The 13,912-nt window shown below is 34.9% G+C and overlaps 1 protein-coding gene across 5 annotated transcripts in view; it reads right to left on the bottom strand.

The window, feature by feature from the left end:
* The window catches only part of USP15 (ubiquitin specific peptidase 15), a 72,335-nt gene that overhangs the window by 36,780 nt on the left and 21,643 nt on the right, over positions 1-13,912 (bottom strand). For all 5 annotated transcript variants that reach the window (XR_007507648.1, XR_007507647.1, XM_049813854.1 and 2 more), the window contains exons 3-6: positions 12,960-13,090; positions 10,122-10,248; positions 4,918-5,063; positions 2,320-2,381 (exon numbers count right to left, since the gene is read on the bottom strand). Coding sequence is in view for 3 of the 5 variants with exons in the window: in XM_049813854.1 (XP_049669811.1) it covers positions 2,320-2,381; positions 4,918-5,063; positions 10,122-10,248; positions 12,960-13,090 (466 nt within the window). In the remaining 2 variants the exon portion in view is untranslated. The remainder of the gene's footprint in view (positions 1-2,319; positions 2,382-4,917; positions 5,064-10,121; positions 10,249-12,959; positions 13,091-13,912) is intronic.

Below are 13,912 nucleotides of genomic sequence, written 5' to 3'. Positions count from 1 at the left end.
AGAGAGCTGGGACTGCTCAGCCTGGAGAAGAGAAGTCTCCAAAGTGATTTTATCAAAGGGTAGAAATACCTGGTGGGGGAAGAGTAAGGAAAACTGAGCCAAACTCTTCTCAGTGGTGCCCACTGAAAGGAGAAGAGGCAATCGGCACAAACCGAAGCACAGGCAATTGCATTTAAATGCAAGAAATTTATTTTACAGTGTGGGTTATCAAACACTGGAATAGGTTTTCCAGGGAGGCTGTGGAGCCTCCATCCTTGGGGATGCTCAAAACCCGACTGGACACAATCCCAAGCAACCTGCTCCAGGTGACTCTTCTTTGAACAGGGGATTGGACCAGACAATCTCCAGAGGTGCCTTCCAACCTCAACTATTCTACAATTCTGTGAAAAGCTTAGCTGATGTTCTGAAATGATCCTGCCCTTTACAAGCAACATAAACCTTTCATTCTTTCCAATATTCTATATTTTGACCTTTCTAAATATGGCATTTTATTCCCTGGCCTCAGAATTTATGTTTATAATTTGTACTTTTCTCAAACAAGCACTACAAAGAGGTAGTCACAGCAGGAACTGGTGTGAGACCAGCGTGTGACCAATGACAGGACTGCAGAAAGGTAGCTGGATGTATACTATTTGTGATGACAAACAAATACTCCTAATGCATCTCACACAGAAGACTCAAAACCAAGTGTGTAGTATTTCTACCCTTTTAAACATTTATTAGATTTTTCATCATTTTAAACAGATGTAAAAACCTGTCCCCATTACTGCTTGTTGATAGTTTCTATCTGAATCCACTAAATTTTGCAAATTTTCCACTATTACATTGCATTTGAATACCAAATTTCAATCCATCTTTCTGATACCTGACAAACCTCAAAAACATGCCTCAGCTTCACAGTAGAACTATTCATCTTCATTTGCTGGCTTACTTATAGCCTCCACTGACATCAGTATTCTGAATTATCATTTTCCTTGTCCCCATATCAAACATTTTCCAGGACATATTCTTTAATTTATATATTGCTCCTGAATCCCTTCCATAAAGTGGAATGGAAACCTGGCAGAATAAAAGCAGGTACCAACACCAAGAATATCTTCCTACCCAAACATCCAAAAAGAATCTGTGACATTGAGTTATCTAAATTCTTTTAACTTCCAAAATCTATGTTTAAAATTTGACTCAGAATTTACATTTCTACTAGATGCTTTTTGAGGTCAGAGACTAGACTTCAAGTATTTTGCATCCCATTCTTTCTGCTGCTCTACAGTCTCAATTCATTGTGTCATAACATCTTGGTAAGCAAGATTACACTGTTCATACTAAGCTTAAATTGAACTCAGACTTCATTAAGCAACTTAATAGAAGCTAGTGTTCCTAATAAAAGCCCTTGACGTAAACCACGAAAAATAAGACTCTTTCCTTCAAACTGTAAGCAATGATAATATAAAAATGTTTTAAAACAACAGTGAACCTCAATTAAATGAATGCAGAATATCAAAAGAAATAAAAGGAAAAGAACTTTTCCTGAAAGATATGTTCAAGAACCAGCCAACAATGGGAGAAAACACAGTTAACTATCTTTAAGGCTGAGATCATGTTAGTTTACTAGTTAACTAGTTCCAACCATTCTTCAAAACCAACAGAACATGTTTTAGATTCTGGAAACAATATTAAAAAAAAAGTTTATCCATTAAATGAGAAGAACCACACTCAAGTCTTTCTACTCACTTGCCATTATCAAGGTACTGTTGATAATGGCAGCAGGAAGAACAGAAAAGAAAGAGAACATTGTGCTCTCTTAATTGACAACAGCCCAACAAAGAACAAAAGCAACATGCTGGTAATGTGGACTGCAATTTAAATAATGGTTATGTGTAAATATTGTGCTCTGGAGATAAAAGGACAAGCTATCCATGGGAACATTTAGATATAAAAAATACTGATAAAATACATATATCTATGTTCACCTAACAGATACATTATGCTTTGAAACAGAAATCTAAATAAAATAAGCCAAGTTTTACAGTTTTCTACTATGGATTTTTTTTCCTATTTTTAAGCAGGATAACATGTATCACTGACTGAAATCAACAAAATTAAGTAACATACACGCAGGAATTCACCATTATTATGTCATGTTCTACAATATGTAACGCTTACAACCAATACACTATTCAGCATATTTTCAGCTAAAACATCTGAAGGCTGATTTTCAAAATAAAATGCCACTTTTAAAAACAGGCTTTTGTTAAAGCAAAATAACATGTGAAAATAGTTAAGCTATAGTGAATAACATGACTTAAATTCACAACTTACTTAGGAGTTGAAGGACCTCTTGGCCATGTCCCATCCTCATTCTTCTGTTCTATCACCAGTACCTATCACAAAAAGTGTAATAGGAAAACTGAAATAAAAGTATCAGTAGATTGCTTTCTGTTCCAATCTTTTTAATGGATTTGCTGATGTGTAATTGAGATAGAAAAGACTGATGTTTAAGTTACCATTCCCTGAGGTTCAAGAATATTCTATTCAATTACACTGCATTTTCCTCTTGCTCTATTCACTTTTTTCTCCCCGCAACTTAATTTGTGCAACTTTGGTCAAGCCACTTTTGTATGCCTCAACAATCCATATATAAAATGGCAAGACCTTACCTCTCAAAGAGGTCAGAAGACGACCTGCAATGTCTAAACAGCATCTATGAATCTATAGAAATCACATGTCTATACAACAGCCCTGTTAAGGAAGGGATATTCCTGAAGGAATTTTGCCTCTCATACACACAGATTGTTAGGGAAAAAAACCAAACAAACCCAAAACCTCAAACCAAACCGTTTTCTGCCTTGATAACCTTAAAATCATACTTGTCTGGTTACTCCCGTATTTGTTGCAAAAGCATTAATCTAATATTAATTTTCCAGTGGGACAGTTGGTTAACGAAATTAATTTCATTCAAGTTGTTATTGGTACAAAAGGGAGTACAGAACACTCAGTCCTAAACACAGGCATTCAGTGCCATTTGAAACGCATTTAGGTATTTCAGATATCTGCCCTATGCTGGCAGATATGACACAGGACCTACAAAAAGCTCATGCCTTTCTGGATTGACAGCTGAGATAGCCTAGATCATCTGAAATGGCAACTAGACTCCAATATTTAAACTGAATCTAACTCTTAATTTCCAATGCAACTAATTCTGCTTAACTGTACACTGATGTTTCAGGATGCTAATTAACTGCCATGCTGAGCCCATATGCGTCTACACAGTGACATACATTCATTCACATATGCACTTACGCTCAAGACCTAATACATAAGTCATGCTGCCACTTGAAGATGTAATCACATTTTCAGTCGGAATACATTAAGACATGACATTGAAAACCACCTTTCTATCATGAGCTACTTTCTATCTGGAAAAGATTAGTCTGCTATCTTTGGTCATGAATGCTGTAAGACAGATTCTGCCATACTTCCTTCCATTGGCTCTAAGAGACTACTAAATAAAAGGAAGATTTAGACTTAGAAGTTCAATGAAACCCCTAAAGACTCACTTCAGAAACCAATCAATAAATTCAAAACATTAATTTACTCAACCACACGCATAGTTTAGAATTACACCGCAAGAAAAAATTACTATTAGGTCAGATAGACTGTAAGTAGTCAGAATAACTATTATTAGATTAGGAGGCTCAGCAAGAAAAACAACAACCTTGTGTGTCAGCAAGTGCAAGTGACCAAACACACATGGTCTACCACGACATTTTGCATTTTCAGAAACCATGGTTAAACTTGGTTTTGAACAATATTTGTTTTGCTGAAAGTACAGATGTCACCTAGAGATCTTTTTATGGCTGTATTAGACCATGCTTGCTTCATAGTTAATGTTTCACTGGGATAGAGGCAATTTGCAAGTTACATCTTTGACGCAAATCTTTCATGGGACACGCGGGCTTTTCCAGCAGGACCTCTGAATTGTTAGAATTACCTATGTTAGGGTTTAAGTGCATGCAGCATGAAGCTAAAGGGCACAATAGTTCATGCTGTTATTTTGGTGCACTGATTACTTACCTTCCATGCCATAAAAGAAAACTGAAGCACAGCATAAATACTGCTGGTAAGTAGGTTAGAGTCAAGTATTTCAAGGCAAAAGGAAATACTTTAATATAATCTTGCCTACAACTACTGCCATGAGATTTCATCCATTCGTATTTGTAGTACAACAGCATAAACTACAGCTGCTGAAAAAAAATCCAAGTCTATTTGAAGACTAAAGAATCAATGTAATAATCTGAAAAGTTATTCTAATAATGAAATTGTTCAATGAGTTTGCGTTTCTATTTGTGTAGCTTTAACATCCAATATTTGTTCTTTATATACATCTGAAAAGGTAAAAAAATTATCTTGTAAGAAATCCTCCCATAAAGGGATCTTAAAGTGATATTGTCTCATGCTAAAGCAGGTTTTCAAGCTGTTTTGTCTCTATAGTTCTTATCTGAATTATTTTCATTTTCTCTTAATTTCTTTCTGAAATCTGGACAGTAGAATTTGAGTAGAAGCCATTATTCTTTTAAAGTACCTAAAAAGTTCTTCAAATTTGGGGTTCTATTATGGGAACATATCCCAGATCTTAGGAATATTTTTTTATTTCAGATTTTACCAAATCCAAAGTCAACAATGTTATGTTCATTTACTTTTAATTCACCAGGAGAGTTAAACTCATCTTTAATCTTAAAAATATACTCAAAGACTACTTTTATTTTGATGACTTTGTTTATAAAATCCTCTATCCTAACACAATCTATTAAAAGGCAATTTTCATTTAAAAAGAAGAAAAATTCATTGGGTAGAGCTACATTTTCATGAGCAAAAAAATAAACGTATTTAAAAAAAAGAAATAATATCACACTGTACCTGTCCCTGGTATAAACCAGCATCCTGTATGGTACTGTCTGGTTTATTCAAAGGTTCAAAAGTATTACTCATGTATTTGTTCCACAATCTGGTCTCTTTTTCACCTGGAATATTGAAGATTTTTCTTATCTCTTTTTCAATTGTATCTGTTTTGAAAGGGAGAGAACACAAGTTTAGCATTTCACTACACAAACAGTATAAGGCTGAATAAAGCATCAGAATCATTTACTTTTTTCTTATATTCAAAATATGAACGAAACTGTAGAAATAGCCATGCAACTACATGTCCTACATGTTGTAGGACAAGCAGGAAGTTGCTACTTTGCTTACCTTTAAAATGGAAACAGAGGACTATTTTATTCCCTCCTGAATCTCTTAGCAAAGCAGACCAAATAAAGACAAGGTGATAAATAACAGATGACATGAGGTACCTAGGTACCCATTTACTAATTTCTCAGAGTGTGGGTAACACAGGAGTGTGGATGGGTAGGGAATGATTAAAACTGAGAATGGCAGCAAAACCAGGAGCAGGAAGGGCAAGTCATTCTGTTCCTCTCCCTAAATCAAACCCTTTTTGGTTTTCACTTTTCTACTACCCATATCCCAGTGAAATTATCACCAAGCACAACATACATGTGTAAAGTTTAATTTACATGCTCACAGAAATTAAAGACTACTCTTTAAAACTGAAGTGCATAAATTTATTTTAAAAGGACAACAAAAGATTTTATGTTCCTGAAAGATTTAACATAAAAATGGTCTACCAGCTCTTAATCTACCTGACAGAAATATAATTAGTGTTACATAATTTTAAGGTAGTAGAACTATTGTCTACAACTGGAATTTAAGAAGTTCGTAATTAACTCCCATTCTCCTTATGCAAAAGTAGAGTTTTTTAAAGACTTCTTTAATTTGAACTAATATGTGCAGTGCTACATCATAGCAACCTCACTTAGATTTTTTTTTTTAATTGGTACACTCATAAAGCTCCACAGCAGCCAAGTCTCATAACAGCTAACACAGAAAACAAAATATGAGTCAAGAAACGTACAGTTTATTCCTGATGATCACTGAAAACACAATTATAAAAATGGGCACTGTAAGCTCTTTGAGAGACATTCCCCTGAAGTCTCAGGATAAAATACCAGTGTTTCAGCTCCTCTAGAATTCCCCTTGCACCTTTTACTTAAGATTATTATTTTCTCTTCTAATAACAACAACTAAGTTAAATATGAAAAGTCAAAATGAGACTTGAAGCTTAAGAGTAACTTGTAAAACTCCTGCCATTGGCTTGTGACATGCATGACAACTGGCCAATATAAAATTTGTAGATATTGTAGACAACTGAGTACTATTTTCTTCTGTACTAGTTAACACACATTTTAGTATGAAAGCAAGCGTTAGACTGGATCACTTGTTTCTGCAACAGAGATGATATGTAGGCAAGGTAGGTGCTATAAACAGGATAACAGGCTGTTACTTCATTTGTTGACTTTAAAAAAAAAATTGTACTGTGAATCAAAACTCAATCAATTATTTCAAATAACTGTATTTGAATGTAAGAATGAATCTGCTCAGCAACAATCTTAAAAAAAAATATTCCAGATTTATCAATGACTTTCACTAAAAGAATTTACAAAAGATAACTTTCCACTATCTTATTAATACCATGAGAATTAATTATTTGAGCATTGCAGCTTGTATTCTTTCGGAGTATTAAGTTAACATTTATTATGTAAGTTTTCAACATATTCCAGCTTCACTAACAGAACTGTTATGAGACAGGAAGCATCAATCCTTAGATGACTACACATTATGTCCAAGACTCTGGGAAGGGCATGTTCCACCTGACTATTATGCTGATTTTGAGACTGTGAAACTAAGGTTCGTTTACATAATTCCATGAACATAACCAATGCACACTTTGTAATTCTTCCCTCCACACCCCAGCAAGTATCATTGAAGTGCTGGCTTATGATCTAAAGTGAAAGTGCCTGTTCCAGTGTAAATGAAAATATTACATGCAAATATGTGTGGTCTGAGGCATACTGTGTATAGGGTTTTCCTCTAGTAGTGTTATACACATCCGATGTATGAGATGAATAGTACTAGGATGAAGTCTGAGAGAGACGGGAAGAACTGCCCTTTAAAGATGCCTCTCCCTCCAAAAGCTATATAGCACCAATTTGAGATAGTTCAATTTGAGAGTCCAAAAAAACCAGCTGCATGATATAAGTACTATCTTGCAAGACTACATGGAAGAGTCTTGACGAGATGCTGGAGAAGTTCAGTGTATCCTAATACAAGTACACCCTGACTCCGAAAGGCTAGTGCTATCACAAATATTGGCTAAAGGAAACTGCAGTAAAATGTTAATTTGTACTTTGAAACAGTAATCCCAGTGTCCCTAAGAAGGGACAGGCTAGTCACAGATCACAGAATAAACTGTCCTCAAGGGTGGCAAGCTTTACATTCTTGTATTCTGCAGCAAATTAAAGGGAAAGATGAATCAAAGCCATTTGCCAAGATAATTTAATAGCAAAAGTCCAAAAAGTCCATTAGATGCAGAGCCACTGGTGTAAGCTACAAAATTTATCAGCTCAGTTTTGAACTGATTTTGGCACTGCAGACACAACCTGACTCCTATTCGTCCATAACAGAGGCTATAGACAGTCTTTCTGTCATTTTGTGGTTTGTAAGACTCTTGAATAAAGGTAGAAAAGGCCTACACATTAGCTGATGACTTAGTTTTATTGTACTTTCATATGATTTAGACTCCTGAATGGATCATTAACTCATTTTCACTCAAAAGTCCTGATGTTCCCTAGGATAAGCAACAATAACTAGTCTGAAATGCTGCCTGAACTACATCCATTGTTTAGCTCACTCTCTTTTTAGAATTAAAGCCTCCCAAAAGTTAGTCATCTATCAGTCACAAAGTTCATATGCACTGCCCCAAGGCAAGAGTCCTCAATTGTAAGAGATGCCTAAGAAGGTCCAAAGAACACATTAGATGTTTCCAGTACGACCCCAAGAAAATGACTGTCATTATTAGGTCTACCCTCTATAATTGTTTTTGCCTACCTTGTACTAACTTATTCACATACAGCTTAGCTTAGTTTCTATTTGAATGGAAAAGCAAAGGTATTGCAGGAATAACATGCATTTGAAGACTGGTAGGTGAATATTATATTGCGCTCAGAGTATTTAAGTTGCTCCAAAACTTTCTCTGTTTATGTGAATTAAGGAAGGTCTTGCCTTGGATCTTTTAAGGGCAGTAAATAATGTAATCAATTATGGTGGGTAGAAAAATTGAAACTTTTTGAAAAGACCATAGTACCTTATGCCCACTCACTTCAGAGGGGCTGATACTGAGTCTTTGGTACTGCAAGTCTTCTGCAGCCGTAATGAAAATGCATCCCTGGCATATGCAAGGAAGGGTGAAAAGAAACCAAGATTCTACGAGATTCCTCTTGTATATTACTTGTTGATATAATGAGTATCTCTGCTATGTATTTGATGAATTCCAGAACTACCTTAAATATACACTTAAGGTATGGACAGGGGGTGGGGTGGGGAATCACCATCTTATTAATGGATGATAAGAGAAAAACCTCAGGGATCAGTGATTCTTTCACTCTTAAAAGCGGGTTTAATTTTTCTAGCTCTTCTTCTAAGATACAAACTCTTTTGGATGTCCTGGCTAGGATGGCCCTGCTTGGTGCTCTGCATAAGAAGATTCAGCTTCAGAAAAGGTGTGTTTTAAGGCTTCCAGGAGCATGTCATCCACATCTCACGAAAGTAAGGCCAGTGTCTGCAAAGGGGTTGCCAGTGAGCCTGGCTGTTTCTCATTACCCTTTATGACAATTTTCTCACAATTGTAATTCTCTCTCTGCTAAGAAACAATGAATACATCTCCAAGTAACAGTCATTCCAAAATGCCCTGCTTCTGATTAGAAAAAGAAAGTATCAGAAATTCATCCATTACCTATAATTCCAATGATAAAATTAAATTCAGTATAGCTGCAAAATACCTTGTATTGGGTCCTCAGGGAAGGATAATGTTAAATTGGTTTTTCTAAGTTTCTGGGTTTGCTTAGAGAATAATGAAGTACATCTCCCAAGTTAAACCAGATCTCAAAAAAGGCCAATTAACATACAACACTGAAGCCCTGTTTCAAGGACAAATTTTGTAATTTTTAAGTTTCTACTCTAATAAAGCAGATATTACTTGTTTAACTTAAGGATTAAAATTTAACGATGTAAAATGATTCTGTTTTTAAAGCAAGCAATCTGCAAAGAATTAAACTGTAGGAAGTATAAGTCACTACCCATAATGTAAAGAGAAGCAAAACCTGAAAAAACTAGATTCTTGTCAAAGAACGTAAGCAAAGAGTAATGGCTGGGCATAAAGCACCAAGGGCATAAAGTACAATTTTAACTGCACAACTACAAAAAATTGAAAGACTCTCATCTCAGATATACATGCACAAATACACCAAAAATTGAGTTTAAATGATCGGCAATATCTTTGCATATGTTCTGATTGTTATTTTCAGAGCCAAATATGTTATCAAAATAAAGTTTCAAACAATGACACAATGGTCAAAGAGCAGGCAAAATAACTATAAAGGTAAGTTAAAGGTTTAATACAGGACTCAGTTACTGTAAAAGATTGTGCCTAGCCTGCCACTTCACAACCCAAAGAATAGTGCCTTTGTAGGTCACCTTTAGCCATTAATTTATAAATTCAATTCATTCTTGTGTTTTGTAATATACTCTTCTCTTTCTCTCTCTATATATATATATGACTCAAAAGTGTTGGCTAGTGAAAGACATGAATAGAAACACATAAAAAAAAGTACATTTCTTACACACCAAAAGACAACAAAAAGTACTACGGAATCCAATAAAGATAATGAGAAACATCCCACTGTTCACTTCCTGAGAAGCACAAACCTCAGAGTTAACACAGATGCCTAGATAATAAAATGCACAATTATTTTTTTTAATTGTATTAAAAATCCTAAATATTCCAAATCATTTACCTTTTAATTTTGACCCAAACAAGACTAATCCCATCCTTTTTAATGGTTACCATACCCATCTATCATTTCACCTAGAGACTTACTTATTCAGAACTTGCTACCAAGCACTATTTAAACAAGTAACAATCATATATTTTTAAAAATAGTTGTGCATACCTATTGTATCAGCTTTACTAAATCTTCGTGTAACAACATTGTTCATATTTCCATTTTCACAAAGCTTTAATTCTGTTAGGTATACTTCTACTTTGCAGTGCTTTACAAACATACCCTGTTCAACGACCTGAAAAAGATTGGGATCAGGTATCAGTCCAAACATGTTTTCATATACACACTTCAAAATATTTTTCAGACGTCTTCAAGAAACTGAAGTTCAGGGAATGACACTTAATAAATGCCAAAAATTAGAACTAAAATTTTCTTGTAACTTTTTAGAAATAGGGTAAACTAAGAAGTAATTTTTTTTCCATGATCATGTCGTCTTACCCGTGTATAACACCACCATGAATTTCAAAGTGTTAAGTACAGGGAAAATCACAAATACACATACTTAACCAAAAGATAAGATACTTGATCAAAAGATAAAAAACACCAGAAGTTATTTTTATTTCAAAACACATTCGTTGTATGCTACTTCATCAAAACATGAAGAACTAGTCTTCACAGTTAAAGAATACTTATCAGAAACAGAATACACACTACTAAAATCTGGATATCACATTTTTAAACAAATCCTGTATTTAAACAAGACCTACAAATCTTCCACTTATATTCTGATAATGAATATATTCATTTGAAATTCCACCTACTTATTAAAGATGCTTATTATATGTTCATTTTTGTAACACATATTACAAAATAGTTAAGTATACAGGATTTTTTTTTACAAAAGTAAAATGTATAAAAAAATATTCAGGGTCACCTCTTAAATGTTTTTCCCTTTGATCTTCCAAAGTGTAACTGCAGTACTTAGTCATGTAGACTGTTCCAAAAATAACCATCAGCCTGATATGTGATACATCTGACAAATACGGTAAAAAAAAAAAAAGCCACCAGCTAATTGCTAGGAGAGATCTGCTATCTGCTGTACAAAGATAACTTGTATGCATGTACAGTAGGAAAAAAAAATTAGTGAATGATTTCACTGCTGTTCAGTAGTTTGCCTTAGCTTTAACGACTGCGAACCATGACATTTAAATAAAAATGCATCTTAATTTGAGTAGCTTAGTAGGGTCTTCAGCTACTACAGTAACAACAAAACAGTTGGCAGTAAACAAAACTGTGCAGTATAGCTAAGACATTTCTGAGAATAAAACTGACGCGGTAGTGGCAGTATTACCACATCGTATTACATAAAGTCAAAAAGTTATTTGACATGGATCAAGTACAACATTTTACCAATTTAAAATCTGGATCCATGTTTCAAAAAAAGTTGACGCAACAAAGGGGATGAATGAAAAGTATCATGCCACATCTATGAAAAAACATCAAGGCAGACAGGAGAAGGAATCATGAACAAATGACAAAAGCATCAGAACGAAAAATTCTGAACTGAAATATGCACCTCGGAGGATAACTACTGTTCGTATTGGCAGAAAAGAATGAAGCTATGCCAGTTTACCTGGCCTCTCATTATACTCCATGTATTTTTCCACTTAGTTCCTCCCAAGTAGAAGGCAAGTTACTCAAATGTCCCTTCTCTCTCCTTCCAATTTCCCCCCAAAGTGAAAAAATTACAGAACTTTTACTTTACCATGATGATGGAAGAGCATTCAGTTTGCTGAAATCCATCTTCAGGAAAAACAGTAACAAGGTGATAACAGATATATCTTTAAAGAAGGAGAGCCATTTTAATGGATTTCAGCTCTTACAGAACTGGAGAAAAAGAAAGAGACATTCCAGGGATGTCTCTTTAAAAAAAGATCTCTTTTATTGCATTAAAGAGAATGTTAAAAAAACCACAACAAACTACTACTATTGCTGACCAAATGAATCTTGAAGACACAAAATTCTTCTATAGCTAAATCTGGCATTTGTTTGAAAGGAATGCACTTCAAGTAAATGGCCAGCATGCACGTAGTTAGACCACACTCATGTCATAGGATGAAAAAAAAAAAAAAGATGTATTACACCAGAAGTCATATCAAACTAAATTCTAATCATAATACTCTTTCAGCAGTTTTTCAGGAATTAAAATAAAGATCCCTGTAACTGAAAGAATATGCCCTAATGGTCAATTTAGAAATGGCAAACATACCAATGTGTATTTTAAAACTTAAGTAATTCAGTCCAGTAAGGATGAAACTGTAATCTCTAACCTGAAAATCTTAAGAAATAATACAAACAAATTACCTGATCAATAAACTGGTAAAATGTCATATCACCTTAATAATACCGATGGTATGTGCTGGAGCAAACAAAAATTAACATCAAAGATGTTAATTTTTAAGTATCTCATACTGACAGAGGGCCACAGTATCCACTGTATCATGGACTATACTACCCGTGTTGAGGTAAGCTTTTGACTTAAAGAAAAAAACTCCCTTAGCAAGCTGCTGAACACAGAAAAGGAAAACCAATCAGAAAAGGAACCACCAATTACTCTGACAGTGTTAACATTATCAGAGCTAGGCTTTTCACTAACATAGTCAATACAGTTTTAGGGCTTTATACTTAATTACAAAATCATTTGCATTAATAGACTTACAAGCTTCTAAAGGAAGTTCTTCTTGAAATATTAGAGGGCTTACTTCCAGAAAAAAAAAAAAAAAAAAAAGTATTATATCCTTTGCATCCTCATTTCTCACTATTAAAAACTTAAGCCCCTAAAATCTGAGTAAGAATTAGGTATCTATAAGCAACTAAGGCAGAAGTTGTCTATATGATTATCACAGTCCAGGACTTACAATATTCTAATAAATTCCTGTGCAACTCTTGCATATTTGCAGGACTATATCTGAATCATATTCATCCCAGTGGGTAATTTAAGAGTACCTTGCGTGCTATTGGCTCTTGGCCGTCCATCAGTGTGTACCAGCTAACTAGCCTATTCCAGCCTTCAGTTGGCAAAAGGATGTAGTCCAGCTCATCAATGAGATGTTCCTTGAGAGACTGTGAATCACCATCTGTAAGAGAAAGATATTTTTACCTGAATACTGCAATTCTGTTACTTGAGTTTTTAATGTAACATTTTTCATATAAATAGCAAAAAAAAAAAAAAAATTCCAAGTCACAGTTATTAGTATTATGGTGTTCAAAGCAGTTCATGCACAGCACACCTATTACTGGTAGCATTCCTGCACTCAGGAACCCAAGTGACAACTCTGTATCCTCATGCAATCATAAATGCCTAACTTGTTACCACACACCACCATAGCCTTCAGAGAAACCAATCCATTTCTCTACCCACTTCGCACATATTCCCCCATCACCATGGATACTTCCATTTCATGCTACAGTTGCATCCTTCACTGAAAACACAGGAATGGGTAGTTACAGCAGATCAAGACAAAGTTTGAAGTCATTCAATCCATGTCAGACTGGGAAAATAACATGGTACAACCCTCCTACTTAAAGGATACTTAAAGGATACTATGTACTCTGGAAACACAGTCCCTACAAAATTCTTCACAGGGACAGCAAGATGCTTGAAAGAAGTACAAGTTGGTAACCAGTTTTCGTAAGTAGCATGCTTTTAGCTTTGGTTCAATCCTTATTACAGGAGTAAGATAGCAGCTATCCTATATGTGTAAGAGGTGATTCCAGACCTGAGCCACTGTGCGCCTCAGACAATTAGGGCAGCTGTCTTTCCATCTGGAAGTACCCAACTACAGGCCAGCAAACATCCCTCTGTACAGAGGGAGATCAAACAGGGAGACCCACACATTCAGCTCCAAAGAATAAATCAGGATGACAAAGTTAATGAAGTATGAAAATAAATAGACTAT

The sequence above is a fragment of the Accipiter gentilis genome, chromosome 11, assembly GCF_929443795.1.
Source record: "Accipiter gentilis chromosome 11, bAccGen1.1, whole genome shotgun sequence".
In the NCBI taxonomy this organism is placed as follows: Eukaryota; Metazoa; Chordata; class Aves; order Accipitriformes; family Accipitridae; genus Astur; species Astur gentilis.
The sequence above is the reverse complement of the archived record's forward strand: the minus strand, read 5'-3'. Positions and strand labels throughout refer to the sequence as shown.